The 15,182-nt window shown below is 36.4% G+C and overlaps 1 protein-coding gene across 1 annotated transcript in view; it reads right to left on the reverse strand.

The window, feature by feature from the left end:
• The window catches only part of LOC142053266 (cadherin-7), an 83,770-nt gene that overhangs the window by 11,787 nt on the left and 56,801 nt on the right, over positions 1-15,182 (reverse strand). Inside the window, exons 7-10 of the mRNA XM_075084607.1 lie at positions 8,062-8,315; positions 4,071-4,207; positions 2,016-2,137; positions 436-553 (exon numbers count right to left, since the gene is read on the reverse strand). Of these exons, the coding sequence (XP_074940708.1) occupies positions 436-553; positions 2,016-2,137; positions 4,071-4,207; positions 8,062-8,315 (631 nt within the window). The remainder of the gene's footprint in view (positions 1-435; positions 554-2,015; positions 2,138-4,070; positions 4,208-8,061; positions 8,316-15,182) is intronic.

The raw sequence follows: 15,182 nt of genomic DNA on the forward strand, positions 1-15,182 counted from the left end.
AAAACAAAAACAAAAACAAAACCAACCAAAACCAAAACACCTTCTCAATTTACCATGTACTCAATTTTTATGCCCTGAGTTATACTAATAAAACATGAATTCCTGGACATTTTTCAGTCACTGCCCCAAGGTAAAATTTAATTTAGAAAAAAACCTGTAAATGCATGGAAAAAATGTGAGAAGAGTGACTTCTGGGGGAAAAAAAAAAAAGAGAAAGATTTTGAAGCTCCTCTGTTTGGCTCACGGCTTTAAACAATTCAAACAACAGCTTAATTCCTTTGACAAATATTCTACAGATAAAATTTTTTCAGGCTGATTGTACTTTAATTTATGTCCTCACCAGAACAGAAGTTTATGTAGGTCATAATCAGCATGATATATTCAAAAGGAAAGGTGATAGTGGTGAATATTTACCAGAAAAATAAATGTCCTTACCTTTGTTGTCCTGCAGTGTAAAATTGTGGTTATTTGCTGCCTCTGCTGTTAAACTGAAGTAGAACTGGTGGCCGTTTGGTGGGTCATCTTTATCAATTGCACTGATTTTTTGGATGACCTGTTTTGACACATATCAGGGTTTCATTGTTTGGAATAGGAAGAAGCATAAATACATGTACATTGCATAACCCCTGTATTACCTATCAAAGTATCAACTCTTTCTTGACTCCTGCTCATATTGAACTTTGTTTTTCTAATCTCCTAAGCATATACAAACACTATTAAAGCTAAAACGTGACTCGACCCTTTACTTTCCCTGTACCAATTTTATTGGCCAAAACCAACAATCTGTATGGCCTGTGAGAAAGTTAGGTCCTGTCATTCACCATGGCAGGGAGTATAGACTGCCACAGTGGAAGAAGTGTATCTTCTGGATGGTCCTTAATGTAGTTATCAGTGGCTGCAATTAATGTTGCATTGTAAACTTTCGCAAGGAGAATATTATGATTCTGGGCAATTTCATTAATTTGATTTTTTTTAAAATACATTAAAAAAAGAGCCAAGTCATAGTATAGTAATAATTTGTGGGTTTTTAAAAAGTCATTACTATTTTTCCAATTTTATTTTCTAAAATTCTGTCAAAATCTGCTTCTAGAAATAGGTGTCACCATTGCTTACAATTCATAAAAAAGGAATACTCAGAGCTAACAGTTCTGACTGGATCACAGGGAAAACAAACAGGTACTCTAATAAGAGCAAGCATATTCTATGTTTCTCATGAACACAAGCTAATAATCACAGTGTTTTCTGTTGAGGATTTAAATTATGCTGTGATTCTGCAATGTGCAATAAACAACATCTGCCACAGGAAGGACAATATTCTAGGAGAAGGCACAAAAGCGCAAAGCCTCCCAGGGAATATGTGGGATCTATGTGGGTGAAACATTGACTAGTTTTCTGGGAGAGAGAAGAGAGAATGAGAAAATATATGTATTTTCTGGAGCCTTACAAAGTAGAGAGGAAAAGTCCAAATACTGTAGACACCAAGGATAAACAACACCAGATACTTTTATCTGAGTCTAGGGCTACTTGGAAGACATTCGGGGAGCTAAAAACATTGGGGAATTTGGTAGGAATACATCTCCCTTGTGAAATTGTGGCCATATGGCCCATACTTCTTAATGGAAATAAGTGTGTAATCATTTTAGGAATGGTAGGTCTGCAGTCTCAGAATAACCTCCATGTTAAGACTTCCCACTTCCCAGTAAAATTAGAAGGAGGTATCTGTTCTTAATATTATTCAAAATTAGGTGAGTTTAGCAAAATGTATCCATTACATCAGTAAGAAAACCAGAGATTTTAACAGTACCGTCAACATGTAATTTTTACACCTGAGTCTTTCTCTTCAGAGGTACGGTAAAGATGTTAGGGCTTGATGAATATTTGTTTGTGCTGCACATCAAAGCATCATTTTTACTGCCATAAGCTGATTCTATTTTATCTTAAAGATGGCAGGCTGTCATAAGGAATGGCTGCCTATCTGATAAAAATAAACATTAAAAAAACCTATCAAGCCATACCTGGCCAGGTTGAGCATTTTCACAGAGAGTTGTCTCATACTCCATGGCAAACTCAGGGGCATTGTCATTGATGTCAAGGATAGTGATGGCTACATAGCCTCTCCCAATCTGTGCTGGATTCTCTATAGGAAAAGAAGCCAACAAAAGAATGAAGACGAGCTCCTTGCAAGTTATTCTTTGGGTCAGTACATGTTTCATTTCCATCCTTCTTTTGCATATACTTATCAAATCAATTGCAGTCCCTCCTAGAAAGACAAAGAAAGCTCTTGGCTTGATCTTCTGGACCTAGTGGAAACAATGTTTATCTTTTCCAACCACTTTAGTTAAACTAAGATTTTTCTCTTGGGCGTAAACTGAAAATCTAAGTCACTAATCACAGCATTGAATTACATTGTATGGAAGGATAAGAGCAAGAAGATGTAAAACTATCACCAAGGGCCAGCCAGAACAGCACTGTTGCAGTTCAGATTGATCCAGTTATTAAGAAGTTAAAAACAGAATTCCATCAACTATGTATGAAAAAAAAGAAAAAAAGAGGAAGCTGTATTCCCAAGCAAAACTCCAAAGTATTTAAACTGCACACAAAACTAAGCATTTAAACACTGTCATAAACATGTTGAATACTTCAAATATGAAGCACATTCTTAAACTGATGCACACTTCTAGCTAAAATATGAGTCTGTACAGGGTCCAGTGTCATAATTTGATTTTAAAGAGTAGATATTTTTGGACTAGGCATAAATGACATCAGTGTGTGATATACTTGTTTCACTAGAACATATTTCTGCTTTGGAGCAGGGAAAAGATAGATTGCATTTTATTTTTTTTACCACAAGTGGTGATATTAGTAATAGAGCAGGGCAGAATGGAAAATCGTACAAGCCTTCAAATACTTATGTATCTTTTTATCAGATATTGCAACCACATTATAGTAAATATTATAAATACTTACAGAAACACAGAAATGCATCTAAATGTGGATCATGAAGTGCTTTGGTTTTGTTATTCCACATGTGAAATACCAGAGGAGTAAGCAATTTTGGCACCAACTTTTTCCTTTGCAAACCTAAGCTATTTGAAAACCAAGCAAGCTATGAACATATATTAAAGTATTGTAAGGTATTACTTGTGCTCCTAGACTCTCACTTGTGTCAGGGATGCCCTTTGGCAACCTTGTCAGTTTTGTTACTACCCATGAAAATTTTTGGTTTCCATGCTGGTCTCTTAGACCAAAATTCTGCTCCTGAGAATACAAAATAAATTCGTACAGACATTAAATGATAAATGTTATTTTTCAGGTTAAACATTAAACTAACCTCAATGAAAGCAAGAAGTGAGGATTTTTAAAATAGCAGGTCAGAGTATTGATAACTCTTTTATTATCACAGCCCAACAGAGTAGTATTTAGGATGAAATCTGAAGAAATAAGATCTTCAAATATAAAGGCAAAAATATATAGTTTTTCACAGAATGTATTCAGAGCTGAACAAGTTTATGTTTGAACTTTCATTAACAGATTTCTTGTATGTGCTCAAAAGCTTTGATTCTTCAACACTTTTCATCTTACACCAGAAAAGATACCAAGTGTGAAATATCCTCTACAGTCTTACCTTAGCATCAGGAAAGTGAAAGCACATGAGTATTCACATCCCCCTTCCTTCATACCTTTTAAGGATGTTGTGACTGACTGACAGCAATCAACTCTAAGTGACTGCCATCACTATGATGGGCAAACTGTTCTCTTCTATACTTCATATCACTTTTCCTCTAATGATTCTTGGTCTGAGACTGCTCACTTTACATATTTCATCTTCTTTTGCACTTGTTTTTCAGGAGTCAAAAGACTACACAAGGTGTGAGGCAAAGGGATAAGCAAATACTTAATCTGTTGTATTTCTTAATTTTTATCACATAGGTTTTTTTTACATTGAGTAAGAAGGAATTTTTATCTGCCATGGTTTGAAACTCTCATAATTTATCTCAATGCAGCTGATCACAACAAAGCCTGAAGCTTTACACATAAACAGCCAATAAAATCTTTAAATCGTTACTTACGACTTTCCATAGCCAAAACTGTGATATTATGAACAGCATTAGTTTCCCTGTCCAAAGATTTGGCAGTTGTAATGACTCCACTGTTGGCATCAATATTGAAATACCTCTCCAGGTCTGTGTTTCGATCTATAGAGTACCTAGGTGAAGGGTAAAAGAAAACTTTTGATTTATGTTCAATTACAGCTTGTAAAAATATTCCATTGTTTCAGAAGTTTCTCTTTCTTATTAAAGAAAGAGCTTCTACTGTTTCCCCATTTTGAGCTTTGTTTTGTCCAGTTTCTCTGGGGTGTTGGGAGAAGAAAAGCCACATGCAAAGGCAAAAGTGTTACACAGCAACCTGAGCTGACAGGGGTGGGCGCCATTCCCACAGTGTCCTTTTCAGTGAGGTTATAGGGATTCCCCTCTCTTTCTTCCTCTCTGCTGTAAGGCAAACTTTCATTTATTCATGGAATAACATCCTCCTGAACTGCAGCTAAGGAGAAGGTGATTTGGAAGTTTGCTACATGGCTGTGCCAGCCTGGTGCTGCTCCCATGGGGCTGGCACAGAGCTTTCTATCACCAGCAGAAGAGCCCCTGAGTCTCCCAGAGCTGCAGAGACAGGGACGAAAAGTGAGATGATGCAGAGTAGGTCAAGGGATTGCATGTCATCACTGTCAGCTCCCAGTGTTTTTACTGTCATTAGACAAACAAAGGCTCATGCCCTTAACTCTTTGGCGTAACATATCTTTTACCTCCAAATTTGTTTTGGGAAGGGGAAATGAGCTCCTGAGCAAACAGGAAATAGCATAAGGGAAAAGGTCAAAAGGCCTGTTGGTGTTTTGCTTGTAACCTTTTTGAGAGAAAGGGACAGTTGATTAGGCAGATTTAGATTTACAACTGGAATATTGTTGACATTTGATTTAATAGAAGTTCAGATTCTTGCACTCTAATTTAGATCAAGTATGTACTCCAGAGCACTTCCCTATTCTCAGGATGAATTAAAATGTCCGAATCAGACCAACTGTGATTATTACAATTACCATCACACTGATGGAAGATTATTGATACAACATTAACCAAACCCTCCGAACAACGTAGAAGGAAAGAATTATGGAAGAGAGTTAAAAAATGGAACTTCCCAGATACGATGTTCTTATGACAATATTTGTTTATTCTGTGTTGTAATACACCAACTCCTACTTTGTTGTATTGTGTTTTTACCTATCCCTCTTGGCTGCAAAATCTTAGAGCAGAGACTTGTTGCATAATTAGAATTGTTTCACCATATTATGTCACAGTGAGAGGGAGAAAACAGTTGTAACAACAGTAACGGCAGTTTTAATGGATTAAGGCTCCCCCTCTTTCACTTTTTTTTTTTTCCCATTTTATGTTAACTGTAGTTCATTTTTTACTTTATTTCATGCCAGCACTGTTGTTTATTTGGTCAGCAGTGCTCTTCAACTCTTTTGTGGCTGGCAGACTTCTCCATGAGACTATGTCTGTCACCTCTGCTATGTAGCCAGGCTCGGCAGGCCCCGTAGCTGGGATTCAGTCTCCTGCCAGCCCTTGGATTTCCAGCTTGTTAACACTATCACTTTGCAATTGAAGAGCCAAAGACCTTTCTTAAAAAAAGAATAAGAAGGAAAGACAGAAAGAGAAAGAAGGAGAAGGAGGAGAAGGAAAGAGGTGAGAAAGAAAAAGGAAAAGAAAGCAAGGAAGTAATAAAAAGAAAGCAATAAAAAGGAAGGAGGGAGGGAAGGAAGGGGGGGAAGGGGGGGGGGAGCAACCGAGTTATATAAATTAGAGAACAGATCCTTATGAAACAAGAATAAAAATAATTTTTATGCATAGGAGGCAAGCAGTTTCCCTTAACTTATTTATAAGTGTTGTATCCATATTCAAATTCTAACAGAAAAAAAACCAACTTTAAAATACTTTTGATCCTTTAATTCCTTGGAGCCATTAATACTTGAAAACCTTTGAGCTGCAGGAGTTTTAAATCCTTTATTTAAGCTAGTTCAAATGTCAATAGTTCTCTGGTCCATATGAGATAACCTCTTATTTTAAAAATATTTATTACTTCCACCTGCCCCCACTTCTCCCCCAGTATTATCAAGGTTTTAATTGTATATGATCTTGTAATTTCAACATTTTCTGAACTGTAACAAATCTAAATTTCAATATCAATATAATCTAAGGTTTGGAATTTGGAATACTTATTTATAGATTAATAATTTAAACTTCTTAAATAGATCATGAAGAGTATTATGCGTTAATCCTCCTTAACACATTCCAATTTTAGGTGAATCTGGCTATGATGTACATCATAGCAAATGCAGGACAGCTTTAAATTATATGATCTGTCAGTACCCCAGATAATGTAGATGATGGGTTCACAAGCATATAGATAAACCCTCACTGTTTCTTTTTTCCTCCCTCTCAAATTCCAAACAACTTTGAAGCAGAAGAAATGTTAAAGGTGTTACTGAGGCTAGTTTATGCTGGAATTGTAAAAATTAACCAGATCAAGGCAGATAAACTCATCCTTATGTTTATATAGGAGGCAAAAGCATTCTGAGCATGGACTGCATTTATGAAACTGGATTTAACCCTACTCTACATGACTCTGCTAAACCAGATACTATATGCCAGGTGCTAACATCAGTGCCAGAAAACACTTTCCCAGCAAAGAAAGAGCTCAGCAAAGATAAATTTCACAAGTAAATCCATGCCAACCATCCACCTGGGACTTGTTTATACATTATAGGAGTCAGCTATTTCAAGTATGTTGCAAAAATATAATGAAAGAGAGAAAGAGAACACTTACATCACCTCTAGGAGTGGTGAAACACATGCTTTACTTTTTACAACTTAAGATTGCTGCTTTAGAGATTACAGAGCTACACTAGAGTCCCAAGTTCATCTTCTGTGCATGAAAGTAAAAGTTTAACATCACCAGAAGATGTGACATCCAAACGAGTTCTGTACCTGTTCTTTTCTATGTATGCCCTAAATGAACAATAATAACAAATGAAACTTAGTAGTAATTTTTAATTGTGTATGTGTTCCTCTTCCTGCAGGTGTTTAGTTCACAAAATTCCTGAGTCAGAAGTATTACCCTCTAGATCCTTTGCATGTTCCTTTGACAATTAATATTACTATGCATAAGAAAAGTAACAGGTAACTCATTACTGGTTTAACTTAGGTGGTGAGTCTTTGTCCTTGAGCTTTAACCTTAGATACAGGCAAACATAAGATTGATACTTTCTGTTTTCTTATGGTTTCTTTATGATCCTGAACATTAGATTGTGGAAGACTTGCAGGTACTTCACACACTGAAGACAAAGGAAAAGGCCCTTGACAGTTTTCATGCACCCCTATTGTTCATACCTCTTCCCATTCGAAAGGAAGATATTTGGCTGCAGCAGAATTTACAAAACACAAAAGATTAGTGCCTTTAACCATCCTGACTAGGACAGGATGTGTCTTCTCTATCAATTCCTCTCATGTAAAGAGGTTTTTTCTAATGTTTTCTTTCCTGTGGGACCTCAGCTCCAGTTTAACATGCAAAACTCTATGTGCTATTACACTCTTGTGCACAGTGCACGCAGAATATGAATCATTATGCACACACAAGCATAGACCCACACATATATGTATATTATATATATGTAGGTCCTGGTTGATTTAAGAGAACATAACTTGTTATAGATAATAATCTTTCTAAACTTAGAGAGATATAAATATGAGTAATATGTTAAAGTTTTTTATTTTTAATCCTGAAATTATATCTTCTCTTCTCTTTGTTTTACAGAGAATTAAATACATTATTTCCTCAAAGGTTCTGTAGTTCAGGAGCATAGAAGTCAAAATATGTAAATTCTTAGAACATCTTGATCTCCCTCTGTAAGAGAACAAAGCTAACTAATCGCTTTCAGTGTAACCAACATGAAATTAACAACTTTGATACAATATTTATTTAAAATAAACAATTAAGACATCTTATAATTACCTGACAGGACTATTTGAGGCATCTGGATCATGGGCTGCTACAGTTCCAATGATAGTGCCAACCTTTGCTGCTTCAGACACCACCATGGAGTATAAACGTGAAGTAAACACAGGCGGCTCATCAACATCTTCTACAATTATCTTCACTGTTGTCATGTCACTGAAGGGTCCCAGGCTCAGGAAGCGAGGGTCAACATGCATATTGGCTGCTTCTATCCTCAGGGTGTAGCTTGTCTTAGCTTCAAAATCCAGCTCCTATACAGGTAAAGTTATTTGGAAATGTTATTATGCAGTGATGTTGCTGCAAAACTTTTTCACTTACAACCATCAGTAAGTACAAAATAAACTTTGTCATTTGTATTCAACTAGCACTTTTGATTGGTAAAGCACAGTTGATGGGTCATTTTTTAGCTTACTCCAAAGAGTACTTGCAGTGTCTCACTAGCGAATATTCCTTAATGACTTTAATGGTAAAGGTAGTTCTACCCTGTGAATGAAACAAGATTTCTCTGAGTTAGTGGCAAAACTTTCCGTGACTTCTGTGAAGATCAAATTCTCCCTTGTTATTTCATTGTTGTGAATCAATACTTGTTTTTGTCTTAACCGTATTTTATCTAAGGTAATGTCAAATACAATGTGCCCTACTACCCAGACATAAGAACGTGATATAATATTCACTGGTGAAAACACTTCATTCAGAAAATTGTGAGGCTTGTTTATTCTTTTGCAGAACATTGGGACTGACTATTGAATTATTACTGCAAGCTCTGTATAAATTTGTACAGAAATCGTGGCAACTGGTTAAACCACTTTGTTTATATGATAACATTTTGTACTGAGATGCAGCCTGGGGATTGTTTTGTTTTGTTTTGTTTTGTTTTGCTTATTAAACAAAATGCACATTAATTTTTCCACCTTCATTCTGCTTTGTCTTTGATGAAAGTATAGTTTATTTTGGAATAAATACTACATTAGAATTAAAAATTGCCCCCCACAACTAGCAGGATATCTGTGATCTGGAAGATAGCCCTGTAAAGAAAATTATTTTGGAGGCAAAAAAGCATCTTACCTAATGGGCAATTATTGAAAGAAAGCATCATGTTAATATTAGCACCATTTACCCTATACCTATAGTCATAGTTTGTCAGCTTGCACCAAACACCCAGCTAACTATTCCTTTGCAATTCCAAGTTTAATCATCAAGAACAGCAACAAAAGACCCAAGCATTTTTAAAACTGCAGTCTGGTTACTCAACTATATTTTCAAACTATAATTCCAAGTGTATAAAATAGATCAAAAAAAGTTTTCTGCAGTTCTGATTCTGAATACATCATAGGGTTCTGAAATGTGCTTGCAAAATCATCCGACAGCATCTGCAAAACATTCCTGTACTCAGAGGAGCAGCAGAGGTGAAGCACACATCTGTTGACCTACAAATGCAAGGGTCTAAGTTCTCCATTGAGTTACAGTAGGATAAATCCCAGATGAGCATCTGAAAGTCAGCGATTATGCTGACATTACAATACAGCTGTGAATAGTCTAGATTTAAAAATGAAAAATTAATTGCAACACATCATACTCAAAAGCACTGAACTTTTATAAACTCTATGTGGCAGCAAAAGGCTTCTCCAAACAGGATACAAGTGATCTTCATTGTCTCTTGGGGAAGAGTCCTCCACAAACTTCTCCGATATAAGTCCTTCCCATGGGCTGCAGTTCACAAACTGCTCCAGCGTGGGTGCCTCCCACAGGGTGCAGTCCTTCAGGAACAGACTGCTCCAGCGTGGGTTCCCCCCAGGGTCACAAGTCCTGCCAGCAAACCTGCTCCAGTGTGGGCTCCTCTGTCCATGGGGCCACAGGTCCTGCCAGGAGCCTGCTCCAGTGAGGGCTTCCCACAGGGTCACAGCCTCCTTTGGGCCCACATCCACCTGCTCCGGCATGGGGTCCTCCACGGGCTGCAGGTGGGTATCTGCTCCACCATTAACCTCTGTGGGCTGCAGGGGGACAGCCTGCCTCACCAGGATCTTCACCTACATGGGCTGCAGGGGAATCTCTGCTCTGGCACCTGGGGCACCTCCTCCCCGTCCTTCTTCACTGACCTTGGTGTCTGCAGCGTTGTTTCTTGTACATATCATCACTCTTCTCTCCAGCTGCAGTTGTGCTGTTTTTTTTTCTCCTTTCTTAAATTTGTTATCCCAGAGGCACTGCCACCATTGCTGAAGGGCTCAGCCTTGGTCAGCGGCAGGTCTCTTGGAGCAAGCTGGCATTGGCTTTATCAGACATGGGGGAAGCTTCTAACAGCTTCTCACAGAAGCCACCCCTGTAGCCCCCCCCCACTACCAAAACCTTGCCATGCAAACCCAATATACTCAGGTTATGCAGCTGCTTACTTTTTGCACTGAATCAGAGCTGTGGTATCTGTAGCTTTCCAAACACAGATATGCCATAAAAGAAAGTTTGTCTGGATACTGGTCACTATACTGGATACAGCTGGTCAGCATTTATTACTAAAGCATGTTGAATGATTTTTAATTTTAATTTTGGTTTTATATTTAATGCACAATGTATGTGGTATGAAACAAACCTCACAGCCATAATGCAAATAGAATGTGGTGTTACAATGATGAAAAATATCTCAGAAACTATACTGTGTTGTGATAACAATTAAAAAACTGATATGACCAGATGAGCAGCAAAGTTAAGGAGGAGACAGGCAAGCACACAAATATCTTAAGACTTCTCATTTTCCAATAGAAACATTATATTAACTAAAGAAATGATAACCTGAGAATGTCAAAGACAAAAAGCTGAGATTTGTTGAACTAAAAAGAAAAAAAAAAGGAAGCTTTTAGAAAGCTGTATATTTTCAGTCAGAATATACAAAAATATATAGCGGAGAAGGGAAGGTTAATTCATTCTCATTCATCAGTGATATCTGTTGAAACTGGATAATTGGTTTTGCATCGACACTTATTCAAACACATGGAGATTTATCATGAGAGTGCAGACAAGATATCATCTTATGATATACAAATGTCTTCACCAGAGTCATCCTAAGAAAAAAAGATTATGAAAATTCTGATTTAATACAGAAAGTGCATAGAGCACAATTATGTAATTGGAAAAATTATATAAATTCTAATTTGAATAGACTAAGAAAAATAATGGAGAAATATTTAAATTATTTTTAAATTTCCATGTTTCTATATTGATTAAAGAAGACTAAATTAGAACTCCAATACTTGAAAACATAAAAACTTGTGTTTCCATGTGAACATTTATCACAAGGGCTGACATGCACTTTTAAATCATCATATTTCATTCCTATAATATAGAAAAAGATTGTTCTTTTTTTGACTGGATTACAGGAGTGTTAGACTAGCAGTGAATACACAAAAACCACTTTCATTACAGACATATTTCCTCATAGAAAAGGATGCAAAACTAACAATAGTGTAGATGCATATTCTGAAAAGGGTGGCTTACTAAGAGCAGGTTTTACCTTCTTTAACTTAGCCACATAAATCTGAGAAAATCACCGTATAGTGTTCACTGTGAGTGTAGAAAAATTCTTCTAGGGACGAAATCAGCTGGTCTACTTACAAATGCCTGTTTTTCACCAGTCACTAGTAAGGGAGCCTCAATAACTGGAAGAAGTAAACTTCTGCTTTCAGCAATATGAATCCTGCCCTGAGGATTCCCTCAGACATCTTCCAGTACCCAATGCTGTTGATAGTTTCCAAAGGCTATAAGGGTCCTTGTTAATGAAAATAAGTAAAAAACCTATTGTATGTACATATACAGTGGGGAACAGCTGGTGTTTAGAACAGGGGAACTATGGATTGGCAAAGGGGTTTTACAACACCAAATGGTTTTGTGTTATACAGCGACAGTAATATTGTTTTATTTTAGTTCTTTGTTAGCACAGTCTGTCTCCTGTGGGGCGTGACAATGTCTATAAAAACTACAGTCATCATCCTCAGTCTGCTCCTGTAAGATACACATCCTCAAATCCCATGGTAAACACACAGGTACCAAGTTTTGAGGCAGAATATAATCTGGGAAAATACAAAAAAAACCCTATCGCAGGATTAGTATGCAAGAGTTCTTGACCTGATGGAAATCTTTCAACAATTTGTAGATAATAAAATGAAGGTATTACATACTACAGACACTAATGAAAGACTGAAAAAGTGAACTCTTTTTTTTTTTCTTCTTATCTAATCATCATCAATGTCTGTTATACAGAGAGCATTATTTAACTGGTCTTCAGATCATGCCTTCATTATTTCCTGCTATAACAGAAGCACAAAATTCCAATAATAGCATACCAAGTCAAGAGACTACAAATCACTACATCAGTGTTGAAGGTTAAATGGACAACAGTCCTTCAGTACAGTGAATAGAGTTTGACAGCTTCATTAATAACTGTGCATTAGTGTTATCTGATTAGATCCTGTGCAGGATCCATTCATCTTTCTCTCATTTTGGGGTTTGTGGGGTCTGTCTTTTTTTTCTTTCTTTTTTTTTTTTTTTTTTTTAAGCACTAAGAATTTTATCCTGTCTGAAGGAAATTACAAAACAAGTCATCTATATTACAGAGGCTGGATATGAAGTTATCATTCACAGGAAGCCCATTTTTGTAAAGTTCATTTTTTATTGTATGGTAACTTTGTAATAATGTACTTTTCAGAGGTGAAAATCACATTTTTAAGCCCAGTTGAGGTTTTATATTGAAAACTGCAGTACATCAAACAAATGCACATTATCTCTCAAAGGAACCCTGGAAGCCTTGGGTTCTTACATTGTAAACTCTGATAAAGAATTGAAAGAAAGTTTTCTGTGTGAAAAAAAAAAAAGTGAACGGTTAGCAGTAATAGCAAGACAGCTTTTCACTCAAAAGCTTATGCATAAACCCCCATTTTTATAATTGCCAGTATTACTCTTAGAACCAACTCAGGTTTTAGAATAATCTCTTGGCAGTCAATTTCTATGAGAAAGTATTTCGTAACACTATTTTCACATTTTTCCCTCTAACTTTCAAATTGGTTGGTGATATTGGTGGTAGGGCTGTGTATTCAGGGGAGAAATGAAGGCGAAGTGAACAAGAACTGTACCATGGGAAATCTTAATGCTTGCCACTTGTTACAGGAAGACATGGCAACCCTTTCTCTATAGTCTTCAGGCTTTTATGTTTTTACACTTAAGTCCACTAAAATCTCTCCATAGACTTCAAAATGGCTTGAATCAGATCTCATAACCTTCCATAAAGTCACATGTGATACATATAATAAAAATATACCTTGCAGCCTTTTTTGTTATTAAATTACCATTACTACTTTAAGCACCAAGTATCTGATAAAAGTGTAGGCACATACAGATCATCTATCAGGTTTTTATCTTAAGGTGTTTTGCTACTAAGCTGCTATTATTACTGAAGTCTAACGACAGGCTACAACTTTGTGAATAAAGTGAGACCTGCACTTACATGCTGCCTTTTGCAGTGTACTATTTTTAGGAATAGTGCTTTGGAAACTACAAACAATATGGTCTTGTATATGTTTTTTGCTTAGAAAGCGAAGCCAAGATTCCGTTCATGTGTATTACAGTCAGGATTCTGTGAACAGTCAACATGAATTCACTTTGAAATTGTTCATGCATGGGCACTCCAGAATTTGTTGTGTTAAATAACTGAAGCATCATTAATTTCCATATGTATTTCTTCAGTTCTAAGGTTGCTACTGCAGAGTCAAATCCAACACATTTTTAAAAACTCCAATATATTCAGAAAAATTACACTTTTCTTCCAAACACCCTCACCACTGTGAAACATAGCTATGCAAATGATCTGAGTCCTTACTAGCAGAGCATTGATAGCAGAATGTAAATTAGAAATGAAACCACAGGAAGGAATTGATCCTACTCCACAGATGGAGAACTGAGTCATAGTGTGAACCAGGATAAAATTTTCAAATACTTCTAAGAAATATAAATGCCCAATTCCTTTCCAAAAACTGTGCAAAAACTTTTTTTTCCTGAAAAGATCACCCAAGGTGGACGTTTTCCTAAATCATGCTTAAAAGTAACTTAGACATCTAATTTAGCTTTACTTAGGAATTCACTAGAGAGAGCGTGCCTATAGGGTGGAGGATAGCCAAACTCTCCGATTATTTGCAACATCAGAACGCTAGCATGAAGTTTGAGTAGGTGGCATCTTTAGACTGCTCTGTACATGATAAAAATAAAGGAGGAGCTTTCTTCTGTTTCGTTTGTGAGAAAGTGGTAAAAGACAAAAATGGGAGGGTTTCCACAGTGGCTTGGAACTACTAGGCAACAAATTGTATGAACATAGCAGGTTAACAGGAAAAGACCGCCACTAGTTCTCCCACCGCTTTCGCACACTTCCTGTAAGCTGAGAATATCACTTTGAGTTGTACTTACAGGTCCCATTCGCTTATTGTTTATACCAGCTTCTGGAAAATAAAGTTTGTCTTCTAGCATTTTTCATATCTTATTACAGGTTGGAAACAGAGCATGGCATCTTAAAAATGACTTATGCACTTTTATATATCATCCTAGATACACGCTGGATCAATTTTTTGTATATGAATTCAGTCAATAAATTCAGATAATGTATTGTATAAGAAGGTAGACTCTAGTTTTTAGTGCCAATACCCAAGTAAATGGTTCAATACTAATTTTACTAGTTCCTGTCATAAGATTAAATTCTATCTTCACTGATCTCACAAAAAAATCAGTTCTACCCAGACTTAACCTGTTGTTATTACTTAATTTATTTAAGCCATAAATTCATGAACAAAACTTAGTCCTTGTCCCAAAGAATATTTTAAATAGTTTGTTGTTTGGTTGGTTTGATTTATTTTTTTGTTTATATTTTTCTAGAATGAACTTAGCAACTTGCTGGGATACATGAACTTCACATCTCATTCATTTAATACCTGATTCAAACATCTTAATTAAGATGAAAGGAAATAAGGTGTCACAAGTATGTGAAAAGCCATATAGCAGGAAATACTGTACATCAGTACAGCATGGTTGCTCCTTGTGCTGCATAAGGTAGTACAATCCTACTCTTTACTCTTTGGAGGGATAAAGACCAA

The sequence above is a fragment of the Phalacrocorax aristotelis genome, chromosome 2 (assembly GCF_949628215.1).
Source record: "Phalacrocorax aristotelis chromosome 2, bGulAri2.1, whole genome shotgun sequence".
Lineage (NCBI taxonomy): Eukaryota > Metazoa > Chordata > Aves > Suliformes > Phalacrocoracidae > Phalacrocorax > Phalacrocorax aristotelis.